The 20681-nt window shown below is 42.2% G+C and overlaps 1 protein-coding gene across 2 annotated transcripts in view; it reads right to left on the reverse strand.

Annotated features, from left to right (window-relative positions):
* Window positions 1-3103: 3103 nt before the first annotated feature.
* Window positions 3104-20681, reverse strand: part of SPATS2 (spermatogenesis associated serine rich 2) — a 53431-nt gene continuing 35853 nt past the window's right edge. The window contains exons 5-14 of one of the 2 annotated variants that reach the window (XM_066617381.1): window positions 20046-20095; window positions 17332-17446; window positions 17185-17241; window positions 16436-16648; window positions 14058-14193; window positions 9003-9061; window positions 7833-7942; window positions 6368-6470; window positions 5040-5242; window positions 3104-4229 (exon numbers count right to left, since the gene is read on the reverse strand). In XM_066617381.1, the coding sequence (XP_066473478.1) occupies window positions 3912-4229; window positions 5040-5242; window positions 6368-6470; window positions 7833-7942; window positions 9003-9061; window positions 14058-14193; window positions 16436-16648; window positions 17185-17241; window positions 17332-17446; window positions 20046-20095 (1364 nt within the window). In that variant the 3' untranslated portion in view covers window positions 3104-3911. Of the gene's footprint in view, window positions 4230-5039; window positions 5243-6367; window positions 6471-7832; window positions 7943-9002; window positions 9062-14057; window positions 14194-16435; window positions 16649-17184; window positions 17447-20045; window positions 20096-20681 lie in introns of both variants that reach the window. The other variant, XM_066617380.1, reaches the window with a different exon arrangement.

Below are 20681 nucleotides of genomic sequence, written 5' to 3' on the forward strand. Positions count from 1 at the left end.
AAGATTTTCCATTTGAGACAGTGTGTGTGTAGCAATGGGATGGTCTGGGATTAAGAAGAGGAAGAGAGTTGTACTTCATATGGGTTCTCTGAGTTTTAGTATCCATATGATTGTTTTTACTGTAATGGTTTTACAATGCTTAAACATTACATGATGGACTACTCATGTTGCTCCTTCATTGCAAATTATCACCTTACAGTGAACCGCTATAGGACAGGATGTTTAAAAGATTCCAAATGAACCAACACCTGCTGTGTGTCTTCTGCTGCCCCAGCTCAAGAAGGTTTATAGGGGTACATAGGGGAGAAGCCTGCACACAGCAGAGGTCTTTTGAAAGTTCTGTTGCAACCATTTGCACTGATGAACATAAGAGCCCTGCTGGATCAGGCCCATCTAGTCCAGCTTCCTGTATCTCAGTGGTCCACCAGCTGCCTCATGGAGCACACAAGACATCTGCATCCTGGTGCTCTCCCTTGCATTCTGAGGTAGCCTATTTCTAAAATCAGGAGGTTGCAAAACCCATCACAGTTTGTAACCTGTGATGATCTTTGTCCCAGAAATCTGCTTTCAGACTAAACTCATGGCCTTGTAAATTCCCTGGAAGTACACCAGAGACATAATGTAAGCTGTTCATGTCAGCACTTCCTGCTCCAGATCTACAGAGCAAATAGGCTGAAAATAAGTTGACAATAAATTGGAATGATGCAAATTCGAGACATACACACATCTTTATACCTCAGCAGCTTTTACTGTAATGATAATTCTCCAAGACAAATGGTTGTCATATCCTGAACAGAACAGTTTCTGGTGTCATGATGGGAGCATCTTCTAAAGTTTTCAAGTCAACCACTGCTGCTGTGGGGCAGGAATCTTCAGTCTCAGAAGATTTAAAAAACAGCATTGCTGAAGGAAAAGGGCTGGTTTGGCTACTTCACAAATTAGCTCCTGTTTTTTAAAGGACACCTGAATTCAGCAGAGGTCTGGTCACTTCGTCCAGGACTTTGTAGGGAGGATTATCCAAATTCTCTTCATATTAATACAGGCTTTGTTTATGGATAGATTTTCTCAGAGTAGCTCATTTTCATTTCAGTTTAAGTATATTCACTAATTATACCAAGCTAAACCAAAACAAGCCTCTTCAGGGGATTATATTCACTGTGGAAAATACTTCACCTTTTCTCTTGGCACCCTCCTAGTAAACGAGTCAGTTGATTTTTTCTTCTTCCAATGTGGAGCTTTCATGTACCATCGATTGGGATAAGACAGGGAAACAAGCTTCACTAGGAAAACTTGAACCCTATGTACTAGCCTAGACTCAAAGTACAAACTCTTTTCTGTGCCACCTGCTCAGAGCTCTTTTTATAAAAAGTCAGATCTCACCACCACAATGGGAGGAAGGCCAGAAGCCTGGGAAACAAGCTGCTGTATTTTCAGTTGGGTTTAAGGATGCAGACTCAGAGTTCCTTGACAGATCTCTTTGTGATTTATAACTATACAGATGAACACTAGCAACAGGCAGCAGACAATGATGAACCTGCTTGGCCCCAGAATGATAATCATGTATTAATGGTTCAACACTGCACAAATTTTGAAGCCAACAGAATGATACTGTAGACAATGTTTTCAGAGTTGGTGGTGGATGATCCTGAAAGGACATCAACTCACGTCTGAATTGTTTTAGATTTGCTTATTTGGGATGGATAGATTAAGCGTGAACTCACATTATTCTCCCCCTCTAATCAATGCAATCTGGTAAGATGCACCTTCCCTCCCTGACCTCTTGATTACAACTCTATCATGTACCCTAACTCTTTGTTGTGCTGAACATTCAATCATTTGCATACCTCTCTGGGTAATGGAAAGACTACATATACTTTTCAAACAGGTATAATTTTATTGACTTGCTTACCTGCTATGACAGTCCTTTTAAACTAATCACATCTCCATTTCTACCTAAGCTTGTAGGTATGCTAAAATCTCAACCCTTCCCTGTGCTATTTTCAACAATGCTATGGTTGTATGATAGCAAAAACACCACATACAGAAGCTGCATATCAACATTCCCACTGATAGATGTTTGACAAGCATGTCCTCCATTGAACAAGCATCCCCCCAAAAATTCCACTATGAATTTGAGTTGCAGGGCTATATCACACAATTTTTTTTAAAATGCCATTTTTCATGAAATATGGAAGATAAGCATGAGTATAGCAATGAATTCCATGTTTGCAAGGTCAAGGAAGCCATCGGACATGTTATGACCATCAAGTAGAACGTAATTAATCAGCAAACAAATATGGGGTTTTATACCTAATTTCTGCTTTTATATATAACTGTACAATGCAGATCTAGATACACTAAAAAGAGTATGTTCTACAATTCAGGAGAGAGAATTTCAAAAATGGCACCATGTGATTCTCTTGCAACTTTGATGCATTGAGGAAAATTTTTTTGAAAGTCTACTCAATAAGGACAGTTTACTTGCCAAGGATAAATGGGAATAGTCACACAAGACCCTTACAGTAAATGGCTGACCACCTATGAGATGCACCACATTTTTGAGCACTAGTTTTACAAAAACTAGTGCTATATAGTGGCTATAAGACTGAACTCTGAACCAGGAATTCTCTATATTGTCACATCTGCCATGAACTCACTGGATGGACTTTGGATGGCTGAGCCTGAGAGGTGGTGGTATGCCTACTTGCAAAATGGGGTTAAGAATGCTGGCCAACCTTATGTGGTGCTGGTACATATTAATGAAATCATGTGAAGCACTTTGAACACTCTAGCACTATATAATTGTTACAAGTTGCTACCTTCCCAAAACCTCTGATCTTTCTTCCTGTCTTTTCTTGGCTTGTCAGCCCCAGCCTGAAGTACTGCCATCTCAATTAATCTGTCTTTGAGACACACCAAGCATAACAAACAGTTTTCCCTCTTTGTTTATAAGCTGCAACTGAACTATGCCATTAGCATTAGAGGAACAAACCCAAACTGTACCAACCTCTCCAATGACTAGAAATAAAGGCACGGTGGAAGCCGCCATCTTTCAAACATGTACGTCATTTTTATTTATATAAGGATAGAGAAAGACTAGCAATTTTCATTTTATTTGAGATCACCTAGGATTAGCACTGCTAATTAAATTGCTAGAAATTTAGTTTAGGATCAGATGGTGGGATTGTGGCTGGAAGGTAAACAAACGAAGCCTCCCATCCTTTACCAAACATTAAAAGTAGGGAACATTGAAATGTATACATGACGTACAGACAACATTGCTTCTTTCAGGAGGACTGGGTCTCTCCCATCCTCTGGTGGAAGAAGCATACAAGCCCAGTTACCCCAATTGTAGTATTTAGAGAAGATGTAAAAAGACAAAAACCATCCCAGCAATTGCTCTTATGGCTCCTCCCATTTGGATTTTGCATCCCAGTCTCACAGTTCACAGCAATTTGTTTCATTGCCAGCATGAATAGCTTTGCTGTTAGAAGTAAGGCCTGGCTAGCAGCATTTAGGGAGGGGGGAAGGACAGAGGCTGTAGGGTTGGGGCTCGTGGAAGACATTCCCCCTACCCTTTTGCTCGTTGGCTGAGAGACTCTGCCAATGTTTCCAGGATGGCACCAGTACAAGAGGAGCCACAGTGTGCAAAGGAGGCGGCAGCAGTGAGGTTTGGCAAGGCCACGCCTTACAGCATAAGTGTGCATTTTTCCACTAAAGCCTAACCCATGTCACATGGCAGGAAGCAAGGACAGGAAAAGCAAGACGAAGCTGCTTTCCCAAAAAGGAATGACTGGGGAAAAGAAGTGGCACAGGGACAGCAAGTGTAAACTTTCCTTATTAACATCTCTAGCTAGGTGTGTCCTACAATCCTGTTATCCAGTTTTGGAAGGTGTCAGAGTTCATGGTCCTCAAGAACTGGCTACCTCGCACTGGTTTGGCCTAGGTTTCCGCTGTGGGAGAGCCTTGGTTTCTTTGTTGAGAGTACCCAAATGCGCATGTGCAGTTGGGGCTGGTGGACCTGTCTCAGGGCCAGTGCCAGTTCCATTAGGTCCTGTGGCACAAGTCTGGCTGAGGTTGTTTGTGTTTCCAAGAGGAGGACGGGACCTGGAGTTGGACTGGTACCAAGGCCCATTTCTGTACCGGTTTGAATTGGGGTGCAAGGGTCCATTCTGGCGTTGTCCTTGGGGCCTATAACCTTGACCAGGTCTTCTGTTACCCTGGAACCCCTGAAATGGAAAGAAAGGGAAGATCAATGTTTGCCTGCACCTTTTGCCTCATTCAGCTCAGAGTCACAGATGCCAAGAATATTCCAATATTAAATCAGGAGAGCAAAAACCTCTTGCCAGGTTCCAATTTTAAGAGTTGCTGTTAGCAACGGGTATCTAAAATTATTAGCATTTAGCATACAAGGTCAGTGTATGAGAAAAATGGTGCAACTTCTTGTCTCAAAATTCATGGTCCTCCCCCCCCCCCCCCGATTCTTTGAACACACACAGAAGTGGTGCACAGAACATCTTTCAGCCGGGAGCAAATGCATCACTTACAATATATCGTTTGCGAAACACAGAAAGTGGAAAACAGTCATTTTAAATTGCAGGTACATTCTGCTTAGAATGAAAAAGAACCCCTATTTTCAGGCCTAAGAAATACCATTATGGGATTAAGTAAGATTTCAGAAAATGAGCTCTGAGCTGCTGTGCAAGCAACAATCAAGCCAAATTTCTTCCAATCAGTCAACTCGACAAGCAAACTGGATACAAGTTTCAAGTACAGGATCTTCATGGGAAAGCAAACAAGCTGCTGCAGCAGCATAATGGTCTCACTTTTTATGGTAGCCTCCATGTCCCCACACAGCTAGGAAGTAGCTTGGCTAAGAGTGTAAGGCTCTTAAGAGTGCTACAAGGTTGAAATTCTAGAAGTGAAATATAGCCAAGAGGCACACGCACATACATGAAGTGAAAGGCCACCACACTTGGCATTCCTAGTCAATCCCCATGCCAGACTATCAACAGCAATAGGTAAAGTTAGGCAGTTACCTCACGATAGGGTTGAAATGGGCGGCTTGTTGCACTGGCAGGGATTTCTGCTGGGGATGGTGGTTTCTTATTGGCTGTGGCAAGGCTTGGAACAGAAGCAGAGGCACATTCTCTGGTAGCTGCGTCGTCTGGGCTGTTCACAGACACAGAGGTGACTGAACTGCACCGTGACCGAGTAGAGTAACTGTTCTTTGGATGTGAAACTGAAATGGGAACACAAAGGGAGCCTTTATAAAGTAGCCCACAGTAATCCAAGGCCACTCAATAAATCCTTTATGTCCTCTTGAAGATGACATCAGGTTCAAAATGTCTTGTATAATCACCAAGACTAGGTACCAAATTAAAAAATAATAAAAAAACTTCTCTTCCGTCTCCCATTTCTTTGCCCATTTGAAAGGGTATTACAATTTCCATTTTCTTTGTAAAATAAAAGTCCACCTAATGAAAAATGGGTCTTCTGTTCTTTCCTGAAATTATACCGAGCTGGGCTATGAGTTCGAGGACAAATGGTTCCAGAGGGACTGATTCCAGCTGGGCCCTCAGAGAAAGCCTCATGAGCAGATAGGGTTATGAGCGAAGCCTTTCTGGCAAGGGCTCTGCAGACTTCCCCCACTCCTGGGGGTTTGTCCCAAGAGGGCAGGTCCACATCATAGGCATTATGGGTATGATATCTGAGGTGCAGAGAGGACCACAGGGCCCCAAAACACTACAGACAACCAGACCAATGCTGCTCAGACTTCTTTATTTCTTCTTCTTTTCAAGGCTTTCCTCATCTTTCCTGGGCTGCTCCTCCCACCTCCAACCAGTACTCATCCCTCTGCTCCACTCTCCCTCCTCTCCGGTCATTTTTGTCTCTCCTTCGTTCAACTCCATGCTGTTCCATCTTTTAAAACCTCATACTTCCCTGCTGCTTTGCCTTCAGCCAAAGCTGCCATCAGCTGTGCAGCTAACAGTCTCCCTCCAGGTTCCAGAGCCTGGTGATGTCATCATCTTGCCATCAGCCGCGTAGCTGGTCATTTGCTCCTCCTAGGGACCTCTGCAAGCTTGAACAGGAAGATGGACACCCACAAAGAAAACCTACACATTTTTCACTGGACATGCAATGCCATGCCTCGACTGCTCTATTTATGGCCATTGTTTCACCCAATTTAGCTTTATCATCACAATAATGTGGTATCTGTCAATGGGAGATAAATTTAGTTCAACTGCTAACTACACTTTAACTAGCCATGCAAAGCTGGCCCCAAGGCACTCTGATAATTACCAGACTGAAAACATCAACCCCTTCTGCAGGTTTCCAGTTCTACCAAGCGTCTGGGCTGTCTCACCTTGTCCAAAGGATTCAATACTCTTCTTTAGCACATCTAGGTCACAAGTGAAGCGAGCTACCCTTCCAAGATCTTCGTCATATTTGCGCTCACTAACAAAGTGCTGAATAGGGAGAAAATGCTGAAACTTTAGAATTATGTTTAAATTGTTTCTTATGAAGTAAATTCATAGTCTAAGAATGGAATTCTTAATGACAACCAAGGCATAGTTTGGAGTGTGACAACAAGATGTACGTTCCCTTCTCTGTGCAACCTACACAATTACAAAAAAAGAAAAAACCACCTCTAATTTTTTGCAAGGGAATCCAATTGTCTACTTAAGTCAAAATTCAGATGCCATCAACAGCAAGTTGGAAAACATAAAAAGCAAATATCTAGAAACGGCACTCCTAGCAGAATGGCAGTTACAGAAACAGAATTTCATTGAACCTGGTCTATCTGACTTCTACATAACTTTTTCTGCCCTCTGGTAATGGAAAGAGGCAGTACTTATCAGAGCTGTAGAGACAAATAAAACCACTTTTGTGATCCTATTAAGAGGAAAAGATGCAAGAGAACAAGCATTTAATAAATGCCAAGAAACAGTTCAGACAAAAGCTCTTGCTTAAGCTTCTTGTCGACACAGAAATTTGAAATGTATTCGTAAAGTATTTCCCTCTGAATGAAATTGCTGAACACTGAAATACAAAATGCCATCTTCAGGGGCAGCCAAATTGTGTCAAAAATATATAAAATGCTTAGTTTAAATAAGGTACTTCATCTGTGCATTGTATTTTGGTTGCACAATTCATGTACCTTGTTGGCACACAGCTAGGACTACTGAGTAATGGTGGGAGCATACATGTGTAGAGCTAGGAAGGCATGGATATTAGTTCAGCAATAACTTATTACTGCCCTGATTTCCAGCGCTCTACCAGAACCACCCGTTGCATCAAAGACAAATCTCCTTTACTTCAGCAAGTTTTTCTAAAGCCACATGGGATTCAAAAGTATGCTCTTTATAATATACACACACCTCTGACAATTCAAATTCTTGTGATTCTGCTAGCAAGAGCAGATGCCCAGAAAATCCATCATGGACATTTTCACAATGGGGACAACAGCAAGCTTCTTGCATATCACATCCAAAAAATTCTTTAGATCAAAGGCCATTACTATTAGTCCTGGCATGTTAACCCTTGTCCTCAACAGCTTGGAAAGAGGATCTTTTCAGTTCCTCTTCTTAACCTAAGATGCTAGAGGTGAAACCTCATACATACAAGCCCATAAACAGCTATAGTCTTCTGATGGAAAGAATACAAGGGGACTGAAACAAACCCATACAGGATGCTAAGGAACTGTATTTTAGACCAGGGAATGTCGGTTCTGAATAACTGCTCTCGATTTTGACCTCTGCCTCCGCTTCCTCATCTCATACATTAGAACTTAGAATGCAGCTTGCATAACCCACAAGTCTGAGGTTCACCTTTATGTCAGCTCTAAGCTCTACTAACTGTTCCTCTGACATTCGAACTGCGACATCCGTCAGCTTCTTCAGTGCCTCTGCCTTCTTTTGTCGGCTGCCTAGGATTTCCACTGAAATGTAAAAGAAGCCAAGACCCAAACGTTATGCCAATGCAATTACATTTTTCTCTCACCTATCCTAAAGGCTCACTCCAGGCAACAAATTAATAAGTGAACAAAGTTTTGTGAGACAAATGCCACAACTCCAGTGACCTGGGAGTTGCCATATAATATATCTGTAAACATGCTGGTATAGCAAAGTGCCTAAGAGACTGGGCTGCAAATCAGGACTTCTCCAGTTCGACTCTTGCCTCTGCTATGAACTCTAACTGCGTAGCCTTAGACATACTACTTTCAGCCTCTGATTCACCATGTGCACTATGGGGATGCTTACAGCCCAATCCTATGCAATGCTGGTGCAGTGGATCCGCCAGGCCAACGCTGTATCCAATGCTGGAACCGAGTAGGTGTGAAGTCTCCTCAAGGTAAGGGAACATTTGTTCCCTTACCCGATACAGAGCCCCAATATGCTCAACAAGGCTGCTCAGATATGCAACAGCAAACTCACTGGCACAGAACTTAGTAGCCCTACGTAGGGCTTTCAGGCCCAGGGAAAGGAGATAGGATATGATGGAGTGCCATCCCCGTCCCCCTCCTGGGCCTGAACTACCCCTGCCTGCTCCCCCCCACCCCAAAAGCCCCCTCTCTGCCTCCATTCTGCTCTTCCTCCCTTATCTGCCCCTGTGGCTGTTGGGCAGGTAAAGGAAGGCACAGGCCTTCCTGCTGGCGCCACTTACTTCCCAGGTGCTGAAAAGTGCTTTACAATGCTTTTATGATACCCAGCACCAGCATTCTCAGAGTATGATTGGACTGTTACTTTACAGGGTTATTGTAAGAACCATATCAAGAATACAGCACATGAAGCACTTTGCACATTCAAAGACTGTTATTTAAATATGAAATAGTGTTATTTATGTAGGCACAGACTATCTGGAAAGGGCACCAAAGAGAAGTGTGCAAGACCTGATTTCTACTCACACAGCTTGATTTGATTTTTTTTTACATGCAATTATCTTATACTACTTCCATACGAAGATGTTTTTGACAAGAAAAAAAAACACCAGTGACCTACTTGCTTCTGCTTTCACTTTGTCCATTTCACCCAGAAGGGCTACTTCACGATCCATGAGGCTAGGAGAAAGACAAAGAAATCTGGATGAAACCTTTTACACTCAGCATATACATAGCCGAGACAAAACACAAGCCAGTTACTACTTAGAGTAAGGAGACTGAAGATATTCTCCTCTGAATGAAAAAAGGTCCATGCTGTTCAGTGTGCTTTCAAATTGAGAAGACCAATATTAGCAGAGAAAGAGCCAACACATAGATGGCAGCAGAAAGCTGAAAATCTTTCCATGTCTAGTGAAGCTTCTCTCTCTTTAATGAACAAACAAAAACCCAACATGTGTCTTTAATTTACTGCCTTCACTTTGCCTTGAAAATCTGGCTACATAGGTACCAGGGGTTTTAAGCGCTGACTCTTAAAAGTTTCCTACATCTCAGTAAAGATGCAATCCTGTATTGTACGTCCCTGCTTTACTATGGACTCACAATGCAATCAAATCACTTTACAATGGACTCTCTGTGGCAAAACAAGGCTCACTGTACGATAAGTGATTTGCTATACCATGGGTTTTATGACTGCCTACAACAGAACCTCAAGGGTAGCAGATACGTCAAACAACAACTGCAAGTGTTTGGCAGAGACTCAGCCAAAAGCAGCATGTTTAATGTCCTGGCTCTGTGAGTTTGAGGAAAGATAAAAGGTAAAGCCTTTGAAGTAGCATCTTAGCCCCAGTAGCATTGTAAAACAAAACAATGGCCCCTAAGGAGCACCACAGGTTTATTAGCGTTTCAGCCTGGTAGTAACATCATGACTATGTATGTATTGACAGATTTTAGCTGAAGTGAAAGCCTGCAAGCTCTTAGGGGTGGGAGTGTTTTTTACATAACAATGGCCCCTAAAGAGTGCAGTGGGCACCTTTAAAATAACATTTTAGAAAGTTCAGCTTACTTCTGTGGCAGAAGTTGAGGTCTTGGAAGGAATTACCAAAAACAGTGAGTTTATTGGATTCACACTACAATATTTTCACAATACAACAATGACTATGGAACACATTACCATTGTAAAGTGAGGGTCTACTATATATACATGTCTGGAAGCAAGTCTTGCTGAACTCAGTGAGGTGTACTTTTGAGTTGACATGCACAGAATTGTGCTGCATTAGAGGAGTATTTTATCCAGGGCAGCAAAAACCTTTCCCTAAATTATCTCCAATAGCAAAGAGCCCACACACACACACTTCTCCCTCCTCACCCCACCACAATCAGTTCTCCAGGGAGAAAGCCAGTGGAAGATATTTAGAGATTGGATTATTTCAGCTCTGTACACAGCTCTGGGTGGCTTACAGAACACACAATACAGAACAAGTGAGACTGCCACAGCATTAGGGAAGAATGTGAAATATCCTGCCAGCTTACCTTTACTTGCCCCCCCCCAAGATCAACTTAAGAGTAGTCTCCAAGATTCTTATAGGCACAAGAGTACTTTGCAGTTCTGTTAAAGTCAGCTGCCCAGTGGGACTAATTCAACCAGTGCCCTAAACAAATGCAACCAGGGTTCACAAATCCTTTGCATGAGTAGAGCCTCTGAGCAGTGGAACCACATTACACTCAGAAAGACTGCCTCAGGAACAGCTCTCTGCCCTTCCATAGCACCTTGCAGGTAATTGGCATAGCACATCTTGCCTTCCATGCTCTCATTACACTTTTTGAATGGGCTGATAGGAGGCATAGAAATTAACAAAAAATAGTAAACAATGTGGCATCCAGCACTTGGTTAAGCGGCAGACTTCGTTAACCATTTGCCCTCTACCTCAAGCAGGCAGGGATGCCAGTTAGACTGCAGCTTAACAAAGGCCTTATGAAGAAGGGAGTGGAATGCCTCCATTTCCTAAAAGGCCCTCATGAAGGAGGACGGGGGCAAAGCAGCTGTTGGGGGGGGTGAAAGCCTAGGAAAAGTCCTGTTGGTGGTGGGCTTGTAAGTCATGTGAAAGCTCTGTTGATCAACATATTTGGATAACTAGCAAACCCTGTTCCCCACATGTGCTCGATAACACCACTTTTACTGTAAATACTATTCAACAACTTCCCATCATGCAACTCAAGAATGTCTCCTACTTTCTCCAATGGGTTAAAAGCTGTGACTCTCCTGTGTAGTATTTTTCAAAATCACCTATTTCTAAAATGAAATATTTGAACAAGAGTCACTGAACAATGAGGTATGGTGGGAGATCACCTACAGAACAGATCCTCAATGTAACACAAAAGTATTTTTGAAACCACGCTGAGTAAAGAGTGGCAAAACGTTTTAGATGTTGATTGGAACCAGCTCTCTTCTACAGAATGTAGCACCTGAAACCAAAACACTTCCAAAATCTGCTGTTGCTTGACACCCTTCCATAGGAAGAGACTGTATTGTACCTATGTGCTGACATGAACTGCTTTTCCAGAAGCAAATGGAAGATTTCATGTGTATGCACCAACTTGAACATACACAACCATTGTTCCTTGAATCTAGATAACTATAAGAAATACTGACTTCTCTCTAGCAGACTGGCAACCACACTACTTTAATGAAAGGGTAAGTAATCTTGGCTGCAACGGTGAGCTGACCTGACCACAGGCCTGATGCTTTATCAGTCCTGTGTACAAAGCCTCACTGCAGGAGTCTTTTTTCACCTGGCATTTATTGAAGGAGGTTCCACTGGCTTTGTTCCAAACAGGCACTTCATATCCCTGTGTCACGGAACTGCACTTCCTGGTTTCTGTAGATTCTGCCCTCACCCTGTCCTAGAGTGACATGCACACAGAGGCATTCATCTGAGCAAGGCTTTTCAACCACACTTGGGTCTTTAACCTTTTCAAATGGTGACGCAAGTGTCCTGAGGATGATAACCCAAGCCAAAGTGCAAAGAATTAATTGATATTTACTGGAGGAAATATTTTTAAGCCAGCAAATTACAGCTTTTGTGGCCTCTGCAGAGATTATAACCACAGAGAAGGTGCTGAATCACTGATGGAAAGTGGCTGTATGCATAATAAATAATGAACTAATATATATGGGCAAAATCCAATAACTGAAACCATTCCCAATTCTAAGCCACAGAGTCTCAAGGAGACTCCTTGAAAAATACTGCCATGCTTCGCCACAGCATAACAGCGTACCAAGCCCATGACACTCAAAGCAAATCTCTCTGTGTGTATCCTTGGGGCACATCTGAAGCTCAAGTAGTCCCAAACCAGAATCTTGCTCCCACTAACATTTTACAGTTATGTTAAGAGGAGGTGACCTAGAATCAAATTAAAGGCTTAAAAAAATGGGGAACAAGTTTTGGCTGTACTGCTAGACATATAATTCAACAGCAGCACCCTAACATCACCTGTAAAGCAACAATGAAAATCCTTTTCTCTGGGCTGTATTGGGCACACAATTACAGGTGAATTTATAGAATGCCAGATGCAAGGAACAGCACCAGGATGCAGGTCTCTTGTTGTGTGCTCCCAGGGGCATCTGTTGGGCAATTGTGAGATACAGGAAGCTGGTCTAGAAGGGCCTTTGGCCTGATCTAGCAGGGCTTCTCTTATGTATAAGTTCACACTACTGAGCTCTGAAACTGATTTTTTTCTCTTTGACATGTGAAGGAAAGTTCACTGCATGTATTTTTTTTAACTGACTCAGATTTGGAAGCAATTTTGAAATCCAAAACTAAATGTTAAATAGGCTGTGTTTAAAGTCTGCATCCATGTCTGTAAAAAAAAAAAAAAAATTAGGGATCAAGATGGCCTTACTACTGTAAAATATATACACGCATACAAAGTTACTCAATTATGAAAATAAGTGGTATTAAGTCAGTTAAATCAAAGAGTGTAATTCATGGAGGACCAATGATACAGTTGGTTCTTATCTGCGGGTTTGGCAAATCGCGGATTTGAGCTTCCGTGGATGTCGAGCCCGTGGTTAGAGGCCTCTGAGATGCAAGTGGAAGTCACCTCCAGTCCCATCCAGAGGTGTTATGAGGGGTAGGGAGGCACATTGTATACCAAGGGTCCACTGTATACATACACAGACTTTCTCCCGCTGCCATCCCAAAAGTCGGAAGCTGATTCCCAAACTCAGGGGTGTTTAAAAAAAAGAAACTTGCTAATGTGGGATAAGACAGTGTTCAGTAGATATAAAAAAATGATAACCCCCCCAAGCCTTCTGTTTTACTGACTCAATACTGCAAAATGCTAAAGAAACCACAACTTAACCACAAAGATCAATTCATTACTATCACAATTCTATACAATTACTTGGGATCAATTCCCACTAAACTCAATGGAATTTGCTTCTGAATTAACATTAATCAGATCAAGCTATTAAATAGTTGATTGACTTGTAATCAGTCCTATAACACCTAATCAGATTACATTAGTTTATGTGACTAGTGAATTCCCCACTCAGAAAGCAGCAAGGAAGTTTCCTGGCAAAGATTCCAAAAGGACAATCTCTTTGCTGCTCAGGAGGGACAGACTTGTAGTGCTGGTGTGATATTCAGCGCTGGTATATGATGTTTTTGATTTTAAACACCAACATTCAAAAATGGGTAAGACAGGGCTTTCCTTGCAGCTGTAGGCATTCTAAGACACAAACATTTTTAGTGACTTCAAGGCAATACTCAGAGAGAGCTGCAATTACTTTAGTCTTAAAATACTTTAGTCTTATAATTTACAGTCTTATAATTAACTTTTATGTTCTAGATTTCACTAGCTAGAATTTTGATTCTTGCAGCCACGTTTTTCCGCATGAGGATCACAACTACCATGCAGCAGGCTGGTCATTTGCAGCTTCCATAATTTCAGTTATTGCTGAAAGGGAATTTCATCATTCCCAAGCAGCATTCATCAAGGCAAAATGTTTGACCAAGTGTACTACTCACATGACTGCACCACAGAGTAAATGTGCCCTGATGTAATGACTGAAATTGTGCATGGTGAGGGGGAGACCAGCAAATCAGACTGCTCCCCTTAGCAGAACACCTGAAACTTATTCATGGCCAAATACAACAACCAAGTGTTAGCATACCAACTCTGTAGCTCAGCAAAGACCTGTTTCATTTTCTTAATGGAGGCATCCATTTCTTCTTTAACTACAACCCGATACCGAGCCAGCGAGACGGTGCATCGTTGGAGGTCTTTCACTGATTTTTCAATATTGGAACCTATATATACACACACAAAAAAAATATGAAGGTTTTCCAAACTGCAATAAATAATCAAGGAAACTTCAATTTCAAGACCACTAACAGTTTGCCACAAAGCATCCATTTGTTGCAAAAACTATGGATTCAAGAGAGTTATGGCAATTCCTAATGCTATTTCTTCCCAAGTGGAGGCCAAATAGTCACTAAAAGGAAATATGTTAGATAAATTTTAAAAATAGCAGCAGTGGATTACTCAGGGGGAAACTATGAATTAAGTTTCAAGTTTACTGGAAAGCCATTTTCCCAAAGTTAACTCAGAAACATGTACCAGTGAGCCATTTTCTCTAAAAGAAAAGGGATGTAAGGCTTAGCTGCTTCAGATCTCTAACAGAGCACTTTTCATGTTTATTCTCATCACTAAGGCTTCACCCCCTGCTTAGCTGAACTACCAGCTGCTTCTTATGGCCCTTGTTATAGAGAGATGAACTACCACTGCTAGGAGCCGGATGGCCACATCTCTCCAAAACTGCAGATAATGACCATGTTTAGAATTAAGGTCTTAGAGGTCCTCCTTCCTGACAGGTGGAGATGGGAACAGAGACGACTAAAAGGAAACAACCAAAAGAGGTTGTCACTTCTCATTAACCACTGGCTCTCTGAAGTTTTGGCTCAGGATCAAACTTGCATTAAGGGAAAAAGTATTAAAATGTATGGTTTTATGAAGAGGGAATATCACAAAGGATTACAAATTATTTCTGTTAGATAGTGGGCAACTATTGAAGGGGGATGCCAATTCTTTAAAAATATTTCAGTCAACCAACTCTTGTTTTATTTTTATAGCAGCAGGAGGAAGGAAGAAGACAGGGTGTCATCTACAGCCTGCCCAACAGAGATGCAACATTAAAGCACTCATAATCCTTCCACCACTAAGCAATCTAATTAAATTCCGTTTTAATGGGCTCTGCCTAATGTGCTCTGCAAATTAATCCCCAGCTTACCTAATACACTCTATACAAAATTTCTCTGCAGCCCATACCAAAGCTGAGAAGGAACTCAAATGGAACCGGAAACAGGAGACATTCTACATAGTGGCATCCTTTGTTGTCAGGACAGTCAACTTCTCACTGAATTTTCCCTCCTCAGGATTTGGGCCTTACTGGGTCAGTAAAAAGCAGACTGACAGTACAATGTTGGCAGCAGTCTGATACTAAAGCAGGCATAGAAGTTTATCATTATGGGAGAAAGGGGGAAATCAGACACAGTCTCTCTCAGGCAGATCACAACTCGGGAGCTGCCAGATGCTAGACCCTTGTCAAGTATACAGTTGAGATTATTTCATGTTCAAAGGACATTGAGAGCCAGGGTGGTGTAGTGGTTTGGGAGGTGGACTTAGACCTGGAAGATCCAGGTTCAAATCCCTCCTCAGCCACAAAGCTTCCTGGGTGACCTTGGGCCAGTCACTTTCTCTCAGCCTCACCTACCTTACAGGGTTGTTGTGAGGACAAAAGGAGGGGAGCAGCTGTGTATACTGCCCTGAGCTCTTTGGAGGAAGGGCGGTATAAAAAATGTAAATAAACACTGGCAATAATGTTGGGAGATGTAATGTTGGCAATAATATAGGGAAATCCTACTTGCATTTTCCTGAGTTTTAAAAAATGGATGGAAGATGTTTACAAAAGTGAAGATAGGAATATCAATTACCATTGTCCAAAATGGATCGAGGACCTTCATGAGGAAGTGTCCCTAAACCCAAGTTGCTCTTTATGAACCAGAGAAACAGGGTATACCTCCACTGCCTTGTATGCTTCCTTGGAAGCAACCACAAATAAAAATTAACAATTTTAGATTTTAAATTTGTTTCATTGCTAAACTGTTTTCAAGACTCCAATGGTGTGAATACATCACTGGATATTCATCACATTTTTCACAGCCCTTTCTGCAAAGAGTTCAGGATACATGCAGGTTAGGCTCTTGCTGTTCTATCTTCAAAGACAATTCTGCAAGGCTAGGCTATGCTGACAGAGGGGATGGGATAAAATTATTTATGGATGAGTAGGGATCCAAACCAAGGTCTCCCTGATCCAAATACAACACTCCACCCCTTTACACTACAGTAGCCTGATTAGACTACAATGCAAGATGATGAGAACAATGTTAAGTTCCAAACACATATCCATCTACTTTCACAGCTACTCTGTGATCAGGTCAGCAAAGATAGAGGATGTCCAACAGAATAATGCAGAGATCCCACATGACCTACCTAGCTTTTTGTTTCCAGAGGATATGGGGATCTCATCTAGCATTGGCAGAGACGAAGGAATAGGTGACTGGTTGCTCGATACAGGCCTGGATTGTGGCTTGCCAGGGCTCCTCAGCTCAGGCTGCCCTCTGAGGGATTGGGTATTCTGGGAAGACCTCATGGCAGCAGACTTTGGACTGAAGTCTGCTAGTCCATTTTCTAACTCAAAAGTCGCTGAAGAGGAAAAAAAAAGAAAATTATGTCAAACATCAAAAGAACATAAGGACAACAGAGAATAGAGCAGAGGAAATAATCTAAGCCAGGCGTGCCCAAACTATTCTTCTCGGGCACATCTTTAGAAGTCTTCACTAAAGCATGGCAACAAACAGCACAATGCGCTGTGAAAATGCTCACCAAGCCTACTTGGTACCCTCAGTTCCATCTCCATGTAGTCACTGTCTATTTAACCCATACACTTTCTAGCAAGGTGTTATGCTGTAGGTATAAAGACTAGATATATACAGGATCCTCTAATCTGTATTCACTTCTCTCCGAAAACTATTTAAAAAATAGTTTCAAAGCTAGTTCAAAAAAACTGGGTGACCTCCATTCTGTTAAAATACTGCAGAACAGTGGAAAGCAAAAGTTTGAATTGTTTTTCTATTAACAGCTATTGGATATAACAGGGAACAGGAAAAGGTAGACCTCCAACCTTTTTCATGCACCAGGGCAGCACTTCTGCTTCTTAAAATATTTGACAGAGAACTAACCTGATCCATCAGGCACCTCAGGCACAGCAGGTTCACTCTCCTCCAACTCTCTGGCATCTATGGAAAGAGTATCCAAGCCTTCACTAAGCGAGTCCACAGACTCCGTGTCATTGGCTGAGCCATTGACATGGTAACCATTGATCCCACCCTTCTCCAATGAAGCTGCAGACTGTTCCTCTTCTGTGGATGTTGGCTTGCTGGGGTCAGGAAGGCTGGCACTTGATTCTGCAGCAGGCTTTGGTTTGGTTTTCTTCTTCTTGTTCTAAGCATTAATATATCAACCCCACCAAAAAAAAAGAAAAGAAAAACAAAAAGCCATGCTTAATTCCTGAATGAAACTTAGGAACAAAGGAGAATCAAATACTTTAGCAGTCAAGTCCTAGCCATTACACCCTTATAAGTGGGTTAGATTTATTCAACTATTAAAACTGACAGGCTGAGATTAATGGGACTCAAGTGTGAGGCAAACGAGCAGAGAGGCTATACTACAGGAGACAGGCAACACTACTGTTCTCAATCATCTATTTGTCTGAAGGATGTGTGCATTTTTTGATAATGTGAAAATGCAGAACACACAGATGTGCCAAGGGGCATGGAATCAAGCCTTCTGAAAACTGCAGCTTTCAGTTTTGAGCCTTAACAGCTGCAAAGATATGCTGAGTTGTGGGAGAGAAATGCCTTGTGAAAACAGACAAGAGCCGTGGCTGAAAAACATTTCCAGTGGTCAAGGGGCGGGGCTTTACTACCTCACACACCTTCTTAACCCTTTCAGCAACATGACCTGTAGAAGTAGAATGAATCATTCTTAATTTGCATCACTTATATTAGGTCATAGATGTCAGCTTTTCATTGGGCAGAATTTAAGTTACAGTGGCACAGATTCAGTTTTTTAAAGACAAGAACACAAATAGCACATGCTATGCTTACATTCTAGCCCAACTGCAAGGAAGATACTGCAGGGTTTCTAACTGTAAGTAGACTGTTTCAGTAGGGTTGTTGCTTTTCTTGCTACTAAACGACAGGTGCTGTCCACTGTTTAAAGCAACAGCTTCCAAATGCATGACTAAGGGGACATTTTAACTTATGGTTCTACTACCCTGACCTAGCAGGTCACAACTTCTTCATCCCTGTCCCCAACACTTACTGGCCACAAGCCTACCCCCATGGAGATCACCACCCCAGCCAAATTCTTCTACTTTGAAAAAATGTGGAAGAGGCAGACAGCCACTGCCACTCTGAGAGTGGCTATGAAGGGGGGACAGGTTCCGTTCTTGGAGTGGCTGCTCGCTTTTTGGCGCTGGGCAACTGGAAGTAATTATGGTAACTTAATTGCACTACTGCAGTTACTTCCAGGTCAGAGGGCAGCACTGGAAGGTGTGCCCAGGGGTGGCGTTACAGCCAGCTACGTCATTGCTCTAAAGGCAGATTATATTGTAATAAATCAAAGGTTTTTGTGATAACAGTGGCAATGAAGCCACTGGCAACCATTAACTGAGCTGCCCTAATGTTACAGAATGCACAGGGCAGGCAGAAGGTGCTCTGGCTGCCACGAGCCGAGTTACTCAGTATCTAGAGAGTGGCAGGGCATGTGAGAGCTTATTGAAGAAGAGGAAAGGAGATAGGCTTAGGAAAGCTGGCTAGGAGAGGGAAAAAATGAGGAAAGTAACATGGGGAGAAAGGACAGGTAGAGAAGAGAGATACATCTGCATATAAGATATACTGCTTCACATATCAATATGCAATGAGGTCACCAAATCTCTGGACATGAACCTCTAGTCCAGGGATGGGCAAACATTTTGGCAGGAGAGTTGTATCATCTCTCTGACACTGTGTCAGGGGTCAAGAAAAAAATTTACATTTCAAATTTGAATAAATTCACATAGATGAATAAATTAGAGAGTACAGGCATGTAGAACCACATGAGAACTATGAACTGTTTGCCACAAACCTCTTGCACAGTGAAAACATACAGACCAAGCCAGAAACACATAGAGACATAAGTTGTTCAGAGGCAGTTGGGGAGTTAAAATAATGCCCAGGGAAAAGCAGAAAATACACAGAGACTATAAAAGGCCTTGCTCTAACTTGGCCTACATCTAGCACCTGATGGTCGTGAACAGCAGTCGAGGGCTAGCATGGGCTCCAATGCTTTCAGACGGACCAGAGGCACATTTGAGACTGGGGGCTCCCTGAAGGATAGATTGGGGGTCCCCAAAGGTCACAAATGGCCTGCTGGCCGGGGTTTGCTCTAGTTTATTTTATGACCCGCGTGCCACCCCTGCTCTAGTCTATTTTAAATCAGTGAGTTCCAGGGATACACAGATTTAAAATTTTACAGACGTGTAATAGGGCAAATGGAAACAATTTATCTAAGGGTGTGCCTTTCAGCAGCTCAACAAGCAGCCCAGCCCACTGCTCCACATCTCTGCACATCACTCTAGTGCAAGTTGTCAGACTTGCCCTGCCAAGCGGCTCAGCCAGCTGGGGTTCCATGATGCCCCCAGAAACATGTCACAATGCACAGTTTGGAAAACTCCTCTATGCAACCAATGATACTTCATATATTGCTATAAAATATATCACCAAATCTCTGGACACTCTGCTCTTATACAGCAAGTGTGAATTATGGTTCTTAAAACTTTATTTCAAGAACTGCAATGTATTGGAGACCAGCATCAGCACTCTCTCATATCAGTGATTTCTAGTGAATTAGTGTTACAGTCACTCATGGCTTATTTACTATATCGTTGTAACACAGAGGGAACATTAGGGCTTATCAGGGTCCAGGGACTTTAAAGAGAGTCCAAATCAAGGACTTTTCTATCTTCGCAAAGCAAGTTAAAGCCTACCTCAAGGCATACCTTTTTCTTACCAGTTACCGTCCATTCTTTCAACACCGCACTGGCACTCCCTAAAAATATATACATAAATCTTTAGTAGCATTAGTTGTCAATGACTCATGTGCTTCACAAGTATCTCTGATGTAGACACAAGCATGACAAGCAAAGTTAGTTTGAAAAGGGTGGCAGGAGAAATTTCAGGTCTTCTGTGAGGCAATTATTTTCACTTTGGGAACATCCTACAGATAGAACCAGCTTAGGGCCCAAACCTATCCAATTTTACAGTGCCGGTGCAGCTGTTCGAATGGGTCAGGCACCACATCTTGTGGTAGGGCAGCAGTCACAGAGGCCCCCTTAAGGTATGGGAACATTTGTTCCATTACCTTGGGGCTGCATTGCAGCTACACCGGTGCTGGAAAATTGGATAAGACTGGGCCCTTAGTGTTACCAAAAATTTACAGGCTGCTTCTATTTAGATAGCACTAGCATGATAGCTTTTTGTGTGGCATAACAGGTTATATTATATTCCTTTCCTATTGTATGCAAAGGGAGAATTTAATTAGTTCTCCTCTCTCAATGATACCAAAGGTTCATTAGGTTAGATATACTAAGAATTTTAACCTAGCCTGACTAAAGAAGGAATATTTTTAAAAAGGG

Source organism: Tiliqua scincoides, chromosome 2, assembly GCF_035046505.1.
Source record: "Tiliqua scincoides isolate rTilSci1 chromosome 2, rTilSci1.hap2, whole genome shotgun sequence".
Classification (NCBI taxonomy): Eukaryota; Metazoa; Chordata; class Lepidosauria; order Squamata; family Scincidae; genus Tiliqua; species Tiliqua scincoides.